Source organism: Cetorhinus maximus, chromosome 8 (assembly GCF_964194155.1).
Source record: "Cetorhinus maximus chromosome 8, sCetMax3.hap1.1, whole genome shotgun sequence".
In the NCBI taxonomy this organism is placed as follows: domain Eukaryota; kingdom Metazoa; phylum Chordata; class Chondrichthyes; order Lamniformes; family Cetorhinidae; genus Cetorhinus; species Cetorhinus maximus.
In genome coordinates, this window is record NC_135886.1 from 64,276,519 (window position 1) to 64,289,091 (window position 12,573).

Genomic DNA, 12,573 nt, shown 5'->3' on the forward strand with positions numbered 1-12,573 from the left:
TCCGTGGTTTCAAAGTTTGTACTTTTTGAGACACATCCTAACCAAAGGGAAACCAAAAAATGGAAACTGACCCTGCCAGCTTCCAAGGAAACCCAAAATGAAACAAAAACCTCTGGGCAAACTGGAACTGGTTAAAACTGTATAAAAGGACAGAGAAACATCAGCTCGGTTGTTGTTGATGGGTCCATGGTGCATTACAGGCAGGCTGAAGATAACAGTGGCTGGATCCAGAAGCTGATAATAAGCAAAGACATAGTTGCTGCAGCTGTTTCTGTTACTTGAATCAATACCATCTAAAGCAAGTTGAGGATTTTGTGCAAACAAGTGACATGTTTGGCGAAGACCATGCCGGTGGAAATCGAGGTGGCTGCTATCAAGGGATCAGGCTAGTCCAGGAGGAGGAGCTGAAATTCTTCATGAGGAAGACAGATTTTTGAAGGACTTCAGTGACCGAGGTTGATGACCCATATGCTCAATGGACTGCTGAGTCTAATGTAACATATGTCCCAGTGTATCTGCCATTTAATGTGCAATTTGTAGTTTATAACTGACCACAATTTTCCTGTTAATTCATGTTTATCTTGGGTTTATTCTGAATGTTAGAGTATGGGAGGTTACCTAAGATAGTATTTACTGTTTGCTTTGTTTGACTCTTGTACAGTCAAAATTTTTCTGTTTTAAACCATGGTTTCCTGGAATTCTTTTAGTAAATCAAAGAGGAGATTGCAGGGGTTCTGGCCCTAATTTTTAATTCCTCTCTGGCCAGGGGGGAGGTGCCAGAGGACTGGCACATGTGGTTCCGCTATTTAAAAAGGCTTGTAGAGATAAGTCAGGGAACTACAGACCAGTGAGTCTCACATCAGTGGTAGGGAAACTATTGGAGAAAATTCTGAAGGACAGAATCTATCTCAACTTGGAAAGGCAAGGTTTGATCAGGGATAGTCAGCATGGCTTTGTCAGAGGGAGATCATGCCTAACAAATTTGATTGAAATATTTGGGGAGGTGACCAGGTGTGTAGACGAGGGTAGTGCAGTTGAAGTAGTTTATATGGATTTCAGCAAAGCCTTTGACAAGGTCCCACATGGGAGACTTATAAAGAAGGCAAATGCACATGGGATACAGGGTAATTTGATAAGGTGGAATCAAAATTGGCTTAGTTGTAGGAGACAGAGGGTGATGACAGAAGGCTGCTTTAGTGACTGGAAGCCAGTGTCCAACTGCGACCCACAGGGATCTGTGCTGGGTCCCCTATTATTCGTCTTTTATATAAACGACATAGATGACCATGTAGGGGGTAGGATTAGTAAGTTTGTGGATGACACAAAGATTGGCCGGGTGGTTAACAGTGAGGTTGAGTGTCTTGGGCTACAGGAAGATATAGATGGGATGGTCAAATGGGCAGATAAGTGGCAGATGGAATTTAACCCTGAAAAGTGTGAGGTGATACACTTTGGAAGGAGTAATTTGACAAGGAAGTTTTCAATGAATGGCAAGACACTAGGAAGTTCTGAGGAACAAAGGGACCTTGGCATGTGTGTCCATAGACATCTGAAGGCGGAGGGGCATGTTAGTGGGGTGATGAAAAAGGCACTTGCCTTTTGGGACACTTGCCTTTATCAATCGAGGCATAGATTACAAAAGTAGGGAGATCATGTTGGAGTTTTTTAGAACCTTGGTGAGGCCACAGCTGGAGTAGTGTGTGCAGTTCTGGTCACCACAGTATAGGAAGGATGTGATTGCACTGGAGGGGGTGCAGAGGAGATTCACCAGGATGTTGCCTGGGATGAAACATTTAAGTTATGAAGAGAGCTGGATAGACTTGGGTTGTTTTCATTGGAGCAGAGAAGACTGAGGGGCGACCTGATCGAGGTGTACAAGATTATGAGGGGCATGGACAGGGTGGATAGGGAGCAGCTGTTCCCCTTAGTGAAGGGTCAGTCACGAGGGGACACAAGTTCAAGGTGAGGGGCAGGAGGTTTAGCGGGGATGAAGGGAAAAACTTTTTTACCCAGAGGGTGGTGACGGTCTAGAATGCGCTACCTGGGTGGTGGAGGTGGGTTGCCCCACATCCTTTAAAAAGTACCTGGATGAGCACTTGGCACACCATAACATTCAAGGCTATGGGCCAAGTGCTGGTAAATGGGATTAGGTAGGTAGGTCAGGTGTTTCTCACATGTCGGTGCAGACTCAATGGGCCGAAGGGCCTCTTCTGCACTGTGAGATTCTGTGAACTGGAATTTCTGATTTCCTTTTAAAAAAATGTTACCAGTCTCTCCCGAGATCATAAGAACAACACAAAGCATGGGGACAGCTTTGAAAAGCAGCAAGTTATACTACTCTTAAATATAGTTATAAAAATTACACACCACAAATATTAGTTGGACCCTTGCAAAAGCTGACCAAAGCATTATTCAGATTAGTGTACGAGACACAGCCCTAGGTATATTCCTAAAAGTCTCTAAGATTGTGGCTTCCATAGCAATTTTACATGAATATTTGCATATTCAAAAACAATGATCAAAATGGAACAGAATTAGAATTACTGGGAATCTTGTGATTCTATTGGCTTTTTCTCTGATTCCTGATCTCCTCCCTGAAATGTCTAATGTTTTGGAATATGTGGATTTGACATGTTTACATTGCAGTATGTGGGAGAGACAGATTGTAGGTTTCTTCAATCAGGCCACCAGCATATATTCTAACCAAATAATCAAACTTCCATTACCATAGCTACGCGTTGACTGCATAACTGAGGTTTTCAAAAAAATGTACCATGGGATAATGTGGGGGCTGTGGAGAAACAGCACAAGCATGTGCAGTACTCCCTAAAAAGCCAATTAATAAAATATCATTAAACACACCTCCAATTAAAAGGTATGTTTGCAGTTCAGCAGATCAGAAAGCAGCTCATGGAACCTGGCCTTGTCAGTTCTCCTAAATAGAAGAGGCCTATTCAGATTAATTCAGAAGATTTCTCTGACTGCTTGCTATGAAAGGAAAATGGGGTTTGTATCCTCTTGCTCTTTGATGTTCATCCCATCAGCAACGTGCACAAAATCTTGGTACTATTTCATTTGCACAAAGTATATTTTTTAACTTTTGTGCTTCTCCTTGAATTAATGATATGCACTGTGAAATATTGCACAAGCTAACTTACTACCTTTCTACACATGCATACAGTTTAATCTAATGGCAATTTTTCTCAACCTGGTAGTTTATGCCCTAGGAACACTTCAAAATTCATGGGCCACAGGGAAATATGGCCTCATGATATATTTGAGCTACATTTACTTCCCTACCCTTCACTTGTTGGCAGTATCTAGCAAACATACTTTTTTCTCCAGAAACACTGCAGAAATCTCACCCATTGAACACCCAATCGCCATTCTACCAATTGGTTGTTATGACTAGTTCAGCCTTGCACTGCTAACAATAATCATTATTGTAACTACTGGAAACTTAAAAGTCCTACACCCAGATCATTCAATGTGATAGAATCACAGCACAAAGGAGGCCGTTCAGCCCATCATGCCTGTGCCGGATCTTCAAGAGAGCTATCAAATTAGTTCCACTCTCCAGCTCTTTCTGCATGGCATTCCATTTTCTTTTGCTTTTCAAGTATATATCCAATTCCATTTTGAAAGTCATCAAGTCTGCTTTCACCACTTTTTTAGGTAGCACATTCCTCATAATAACTCACTACATAAAACAATTTTTCATTTTCACCCCATACATCTTTTGCCAATTATCTTAGGTTTGTGATCCCAAGTATTATTCAGAAATCTCTGCTGGAAGCTGTGATCATTTGGAGATTAAAAAAGGACAGGGCCATGCTCAGATGGGAATCCCTCCTAAACTGGCTTATCTGTTAACGTGGTCTTGACTTTGCTCCTTCACTGCCACTGGGCCAAAATCCTGGAACTCCCTTCTTAACAGCACTGTGGGTGTTCCTACACCACATGGATTGCAACAGTTCAAGGCGGCAGCTCACCACCACCTTCTCAAGGGCAACTAAGGATGAACAATAAATGCTGGCCAAGTCATCAATGCCCAAATCCTACGGACAAATCAAAAAAAGACTTGTCCACGGAAGCCACCAAGATCCCAAAGGGCGATCATTGCTCATGGGGGAAGCAGAATCCCAGGTTCTGAAAGCAGTGACAAGGAAAAGAAAGACAAACAGCAAAAAGGAGAGTGAAAAAAATGTTTTTAAAAGTCAAAATGGCATCAAACTAATAATTGAGTCATCTGAAGGTTCTGAATTAGGCCCACAAATGCTTTAAAAATCTTAAATTGTGAATTTTTGAGCAAGCAATACCGGAATAACTACAGCATTTATTCTCTAAACACGAGGGCACAGGAAACTGCAATCACTTTAGGTCTAAACATTTTGACACCATTGCCTTTGCTCAATTATAGCATGTGACAGTAATATTCGTAACATTATAGAACAAATGAAACAACAAAAGATAGAACATCTTGAGGCACTTATAGCTTTCTACAGTGACTTTGACAGCAGGAATATGATGAATTTCTCACCACCAGGTACTTTAATATAAACATTTTACATTGTTGTGTGCATCACAGCCTAAAATTTTCAGAAATCTGGCATGGGATAGAAGGCCTGCAATCCTGACCCAGTAAAGCACTAAGACATGTTGCCCCTACCTGTATATTCAAGTCATGACTTGGTCTCAAATCTAAGGCTTTCCTTGCTCTAGGTTCACTCTGCTAAGTCACCACAGAGCCATCTCTGCAGGGAGATCTCACGGCATCAGATGCATCACTGGCATACACAGTAACTGGACTGCTATATTTCTTAAAATCAGCACCTAGAGACCAGGATCTGGCGGCAAATATAATGGAGGAGTGCAGGGCACGAAGATCATTCTCCAGAAGCAACAGAAACAGTAAAGCAAAAGCTGCATAAAAACTGAAAATTAAAACTGAGTAAATTTATTGTACAGGAATAGACAACCTGTCCAAATTTGAGATGTCTTTGCAAATCTGCAAACCACATTTACAATGGGGGGAGGGAGAAGAGGGGAATGGCAAGTTCCAAAGCCAAAATTTATAATACAAAAATATCCGACTATGTGGAACCTTGCCATAGCATGGTTTTGATCAGTGCTCAATTTATTCAAATTTTGCAGCTTATTTCTAGCATTTGGGGCTAAATATTACAGTTGAATATTAATTAAGATGTCTCAGCATGTCTTACATAATAATTAGCAATCATTGAGATTGGTAATCATTTTATTGCTATTCAGTGCAAGTTATCCTATTTGCAGACAGTTAAATTATGCAGGGCACTGCCTTGTTTTAATCTGCTAAATTGCAGTACAGTGGCAAACTTCTTTTCATGCTCAAAATCCTAATTTGATCTAGATTGTAAGCAGCATGTACAGAAAGCAAAGGTATATAAACAAATCTTCTTTGGCTGCATTCAAACAATTCCTGCTCTTGGATACAAAACAGTACTCACACAAGCCTGAGAGCTTCCTGACTATCTGCCCATTTGGTTGTGGAATGATGCATATAGCAAAACAAAAAACATGACTAAACAAGAGCTAGAGTCACTCGGTGATAACACCTAGCGAAGCAATGATGTCCTGTCCATTATGGCGCATACAAAAATTAAAGAACTTACCATATGTTCTCCACTCAGATCTTGAACCACTTTAATCTGATCGAAATCATAAGGCCCTTTGAAGCCATGAGCTGCTTTAAACTTAACAGGTCTTGTGTAAGGCATCCCCTCATCATCACTGGAAGAAGCATCATCTTGATCCATATGGAACACTAAGGACAGCAACAACTGACAATTTTACAGCAGTAACACAAATTCAACAGAAATGATGTATTGCTCAAGACTGTGATGGTACAACACTCCACTTTGAACATGGGAATGTGTGCATTGGACATGCTCAAAAAGCATTTTAGATTTGCTTGCCCTTCCCATGTCCCCTTACAGGCTTCTTCTATACCTCGTTCCACAACTGCAAGGGTGGATAATCCAAATTATTAATATAACTGCTAAAGCAACCTACCCTTCTCAATAAGCACTATAATAAAACAATCCCAATCTGAAGTTCTTTTAAAAAAGAAAGACAACAATATTTTAAACTTACCTTCATCTCGGACACTCTTAACTTTATTGACAGCTTTTTCACCATACTCTTCAGCAAGATGCTTGGCTCTTTTCACTGATTTACCCAAAAATTTCTTCAGTTGATTGCTGGGAGAAAAAAACAACATTTAACAGACTAAATTTAAACTCTGCCTTCCAGATCTCCCCACAATGTTCAGGGATGAGCAACCTAGAGTGCAAGGAGCAGTTAAAGTACTCAGTGAAATTTTAACATTGATACTGAATTGCAAGTATGAATAAAGGTCAAGATAGCCCACGGTTAAAGCTTTGAGGCAGGCTTAATACCTTAATGGGTGCACTGAAAGATGACAAGTTTGCAAAGAATGTCATAGGTTAAACCTTCCAAATTAGAGTTGTTCTGGGAGGTAGGGCGAGGGGGGAGGTGGTTAGGAGGAGAAAGAGAGAGAGAGAGAGAGAGAAGAAAAGAATGGAGTTTTCATCATCTACTGGTTTGGCAATTTAAAATCATTTTCTCTTCAGAAAGGTTCTCTTGGAGCTGCTTAGACAGATGGCTGAGCAATATTTTACCAGAACCATGTGTACTGAGGACATTACATCTTATTTTATCAGAGAAACTATTATTTTTTTTTAAACCAAAATAAACCACTTCTAGTAGTCTAACAACACGCATGCTGCTGCTTTCTAATGGAACATTGAAAGAGTGTGGCAACTGTAACCAACTGCATAAATTTGACATGGTCTGATAGTAAAACATACTGCGTACACAGAATGAGTGAATCAAGTATGTTACAAAGAGGCACAGCATAGTGTTAGATTTAAGGTTGCAGTCATACAATATCACAGGTCTCAAGCCTGCATGAAGCTTCCCATTTAAAATGTTTGAATGCAGTAGCTTGTTTTTACATAGTATCTTTAACATCAGAAAACAGTGTCAGGAGCTTCACAGAAGCACACCAGGCAAAAATTGATTGAAAGCTTGATCAAAAAGTTAGGTGACTCAAACTGATGCAAGACAACATCCTGGTATACCTCCCAATACACAACTATAATGTTGAGTTATATCGTCACTTTTGCGTCAATGGACACCCCAAAATGCAGCTGTGTCAACAACTGCATAACTGCTCCCCAGAAAGAATAAGATTTATGTATTATTGAATAGGAAGTCTAAATAGTATCCTTTATTCTAGAATAAAGTTATTAGAGTAATATTTTTGTTTTTAAAAAATGGCATTTTATTGCATGCAGGAAATTCCTCCAGTTGGGTCTACCTTCTTGTGCAGCCACTCTAGTAAATTACGGTAAACTTTTCCTGAAGTCTTGGAGTGGTGCCAGTGCAAACCATAATGAGTTCCAACCAGACTGAGGTTTGCTCTGGTCTCCAACCCAAGATTGAGGGATTGAGAAACAAGCATCAAAAGCCTGGTTTCCAAGAATTGAGATTTCTAGAGTGACCCAGTTTGAAGTTATGCCCTGAACTGTTTGCAACAGACTCCATAACACTCCTTGCACAACAAGAGCAGACCAGAAGTAAGAGACACCATATTCTTGAGTCAGGGTCAGCAATCTGTGGCTCCAGAGTCACATGCAGCTTTTTAACATCTCATTTGTGGCTCCCAGTTTTCCAATTAGCATTATTATGAAAAAAGCCTAAAGAAAATTAAGTCAAGTAAAGTAAGGATGCGTTTCTATTGTGAAGATAAGGTTAAGCTAGGCATCTGAATACACATACTGGAAATACAAAGAAAAAAAGACGCAAAGATGATAAAAAGCCACAATAATTCAATGTTGGGTCTATTTTAATTTGAAGTTTTTTTTAATTGATATATAAAGTCAGTACTTAATGTATTTCATTTGTTATATATGCAAATTATACATTCTACCAGACTCATTGCAATCCACCATGTATTTGGCTTAGAATTGCAGGATTTTCGTCTCGTGGCTCCCAATAGTTTTAATTTTAGGAAATTTTTTTTTTTTAAAAAGGCTCTTCAGGTAAAAAGAAGTTTGCCGACTCCTGTACTAGGGTTTCCATGTTGGCAAAAAAAATGGACTTAACTTCTTCTTTAAAAGCAAGGTATTTTTTAAATAAAATGTACATGTTCCACAGTCTTTCACTCAAATGTCTAATTTGTGCTGATCACATAAATCATAAATAAATAAGGATTCCTAAGCTCTCTGGAAATCCAGAGTGAGAACAGGCTTTTAGTGGTGACGGAAGACAGACTCTTGCACTGTGCTACCTAATTTGGCCTTAAGTGGTGTAATACAGAAAGGATATAGAGGCACTTGAGAAGGTGCGGAGAAGATTTACAAGGATGATAGCAGAAATGCATGTTTATACATATCAGGAAAAGATTGACAGACTGGATCTCTTTTACCTTGAGGAAAAAAGAAAGCTGAGGGGTATCTTTAAAATTAAGAAAAGATTTGATAGAGAGGATGGAGAGAGAATGTTTCCATTTGTGGGGAAAGAACATAATTAGAGGCCACCAATATAAGCTAGTCACAATCAAATCCAATTGGGAATTCAGAAGAACTTTTTTAATCCAAAGAGTGGTAAGAACGTGGAACTCACCACCATAGTGAGTGATTGAAGTGAATTGTATAGTTGCATTTGAAGGGAATCTAGACAAGCACAAGAGGGAGAAGAGAATAGAGACTTACAATGGTAGGTGGTGGGGGATGCTCAAGTTGACCACAAACATCATGGACCGGCTGGGCCGAATGACCTGTTTCTTTGGTGTATAGCTTATGTCATCCTACGCAACTTAAAACCATGCTCTAATTTATGTTGCAGAAAACAAATTTAGTATATAAAATGACACTTCCTCAAAGTATTGCCAAGTATTTCCCATTCAGCAAGTTAATTTGAAACACAGGAACAGTTCTATCATTTTTCCTGAACAGTAAAAACTATTAACTTACGTTTTCTGTTTGATTTTGTGGCCATCTTGTTCAGTTTGTGTTGTATGGATCTTTTCTTCATCATCTGACTGTGCAGCATCACTACTACAATGACAAAAAACCATGCTGATGAAAGCTTACCATTGACTTGTTAACATATGGATATTTTACATGCAGTTATCAGTCCAAATTCCTCACGAGTTAATAGAGTTTAAAATCAGATCACAAAATGATTCCTTGTACTAGGTTCATAAGCATTTCTCCTATTAACTGATGTTAGGCATCAACTGAAGTAATGAACCATAGTGACTCTGAAGTGTACAATGAGTTAGAGGCAATTACATCTGAATAGATATTAAACAGCGCCTGAGACAATTAGGAATATCTTTTGCTCACTTTATTAAACGCTAACTAAACAGACTATTCAAGTGAAACCTGCTTTGTGCTCTGACTTTGGAGAAAAATGTACTCCATTGTCAGTAAATTTGGAAAAACATTGTATAGTGTCATTTTAATTCTGGTAAGATTTAATTTATGATTTGTAACAAGCATGAAACCTCACCAACAGTATTATGTTACATGTCATATTTTTACAAGTTATCTGATTGGATGTACAGAAACTTTCATGGTTGGACACTGCAGCCAAAAGAACAGTAGCTGAAGTGATGACATATGCCTAAATTCACCATAAGTTGGTTCACAAATTTAATATAGAAACAACTTTCACTAGAAATTAGAACACAAGGCAGCCTGGGCTTAGTATAAAATAAGTTTCATGGCTACATGGACAAAAGGTATAATCATTAGAATTGTGGCAGGAGCAGATATTAGTACTGACCACATACCTCACGTACTCCTTTGTTCGCCGCATGATGTGTAATGTCAGTGGGTTAAGGCCTTTGGGAAGCTTTTCCTCTGCCATATTCAGAGGGATTTCTTCCCCAGTGTCGAGATTCTTTACCATCACACTTGCTAGAATTTCCTTTTGTAAAGCAAGAAACAACTTAACACTCAAAATGAGCCTGATTAATCTCTCAGATCAAATGCACATAATTAAACCTCTGACATGAAAGAACTAAAGTAATACACAATGGGCAGCAAGAACATGAAGCTGCTGTAATGCACAAAAACAATTTTATTGGCTGTTAACATTATTTATTAGGCATTATGATATAATGGTGAAAAAAGGGCAACAGGAGTGTGCAAATTTAATTTTGCACAGCAGCAATTGCATCGCTCCTCAAACCATTTGCAGCTTCTTTAAATGAAAATCAGTCTTCCTGAATAAAAAGTGACTGCGCTGTATAATGCATCAACTACAGCCAATTTTGCATCAAGTTGAAAAGGAAGGAGTTGAGCACCAATATCAAGAGAGAGTCAATAAACCTCATCCTGCAAGGCAGAATTAACAACAAGGGTTTTGCCACATGTCTGACCTGTGCAGGCAGGACATGTGAAAGTCAAATTCTTAAATTAGATAAGACATCTGCTATATGGTGAGGCCTATCCTTACACATTGAAAATGCATGTAAAGATGATAGATGAAAGGATGTCCTTATGCCACCTCAAGTGTTATTGCAATATAGGGCGGAAGCAACATCAGACTGGCAATTACTTGTTCAACAAAGATGACTGGCACAGTTCCCATGAGCTGACTGGCTGCATTTCTTGGACCCCTCAGGAAGCTTGCACCAAATCCAATCCATCAACTCCTAAACACAAGTACTGGCAGCGCCAATCAGTGCAATTATATCAGTAACTGATCAGTAAGTGTTGCACCTCACAGAATCACAGAATTGTTACAGTGCAGGAGGAAGCCATTTGGCCCATCGTATCTGCACCAGCTCTCCGAATGAGCATTATGACTCAGTGCCATTCTCCTGCCTTTTCCTCATAACACTTGCACATTGTTTCTATTCAAATAATCATCCAATGCCCTTTTGAATGCCTCGATTGAACCTTCCTCCACCACACTTCCAGGCAGTGCATTCCAGACTCTAACCACTCGCTGTGTGAAAGTTTTTTCTCACATCACATTTGCTTCTTTTGCAAATCACTTTAAATCTGTGCCCTCTTGTTCTCAATCCTTTTAGGAGTGAGAACGATTTCTCCCTATGTACTCTATCCAGCCCCCTCATGATTTTGAACACCTTGATCAAATCTCCTCGTGGCCCTCTCAACTCGAAGGAGAACTGCCCCAACTTCTCTAATTTATCTTCATAACTGAAGTTTCTCTGGAACCATTTTAGTAAAGTTCTTCTGCACTCTCTCCAATGCGTTCACATCCATTCCCATTGTGTGGCACCCAGGACTGCACATAATACTGCAGCTGAGGTGTAACTAGTGCCTTATATAAGCTCAGCATAACCTCCCTGCTCTTGTACTCTATGCCCCTATTAGTAAAGCCCAGGATACTGTATGCTTTATTAACTGCTCTCTCCACCTGTTCTGACACCTTCAATGATCAATGCACACATACACCGAGATCCCTCTGCTCCTGCACCCCTTAAGAATTGTACCCCTTATTTTATATCGTCTCTGTGCTCTTCCTACTAAAATGCATCACCTCATACTTCTCCACATTAAATTTCATCTGCCACCTATTTGCCCACTCCGCCAACTTCTACACTGTCCTCCTCACAGTTTACAATGTTTCCAAGTTTCGTATCATCCGTAAAATTAGAAATTGTCCCCTGCACACCAAAGACCTAAAGGTGAAACATCATAAAATCTGTGGCAACAACCCAAATTCAAAGTGCTCCGACTAGATTTTGTTTCCTCCCATCCTGCACCAAACACAGGGCCATCATAACAAAAGAAAAATAAGAGATGACAATTTCAGGAGCATCATATTAAAAATGTGGTGTGATTATGTTCTTCAAAGGGTGGAAACCATACACTTCCACATGTTTCATTGTCTTAAATTAGTCTTAAGTATCAGACAATATAATTTATATAATATAGTAAATAACTTTACTATTTATAAAGTAAACAGGGAATCAATATGCCAGGCGCAATTTATCTATCCACCGATAGTGAAATTTTATCTCCATATATTAGTTGTGCAACAGGAGTGAGATCATTGTACACAAGTATACCAGCAAATTGAGAACATAATTCAATTCACTGATCCTGCAGACAATATTTCAGTGCGTGAATACTGAGGGGTGAAATATCAGCACTATGTAGGATACTTTTATTTAAGAAAATCAACTGTTTCTATGTTCAAAAATACATAGTTCAATGCATTTGATAAAAAAAATCCTTTGTGGGACGAGGAGAGAATGAAACATGAAAATTCAATTTCTGCATAACCAGGGTGTGACAAGTGCTTCAATATCTCTCGATTCCTGTCAAATCCTACTGGAGAGTCCGTGTGAGAATGTAGAAATTAAGCAGCACCAGGTTGTATGGTGATGTTCTGCAGGGATGAACACCATGAAGATACTCATCATTAAGTCTTGATTAAGGAGAATGGTCACATGGTTCTGATATTGAATATCGACTGGCATTAAGGACCAGACATCTATAGGAAAGACAGTGCTTCGGGAGAACT

General features: G+C 39.3%; 1 protein-coding gene across 1 annotated transcript in view; it reads right to left on the bottom strand.

The window, feature by feature from the left end:
- wdr44 (WD repeat domain 44) overlaps positions 1-12,573 on the bottom strand; it is a 61,435-nt gene that overhangs the window by 12,927 nt on the left and 35,935 nt on the right. Inside the window, exons 7-10 of the mRNA XM_078546951.1 lie at positions 9,863-9,999; positions 9,039-9,122; positions 6,133-6,239; positions 5,652-5,803 (exon numbers count right to left, since the gene is read on the bottom strand). Of these exons, the coding sequence (XP_078403077.1) occupies positions 5,652-5,803; positions 6,133-6,239; positions 9,039-9,122; positions 9,863-9,999 (480 nt within the window). The remainder of the gene's footprint in view (positions 1-5,651; positions 5,804-6,132; positions 6,240-9,038; positions 9,123-9,862; positions 10,000-12,573) is intronic.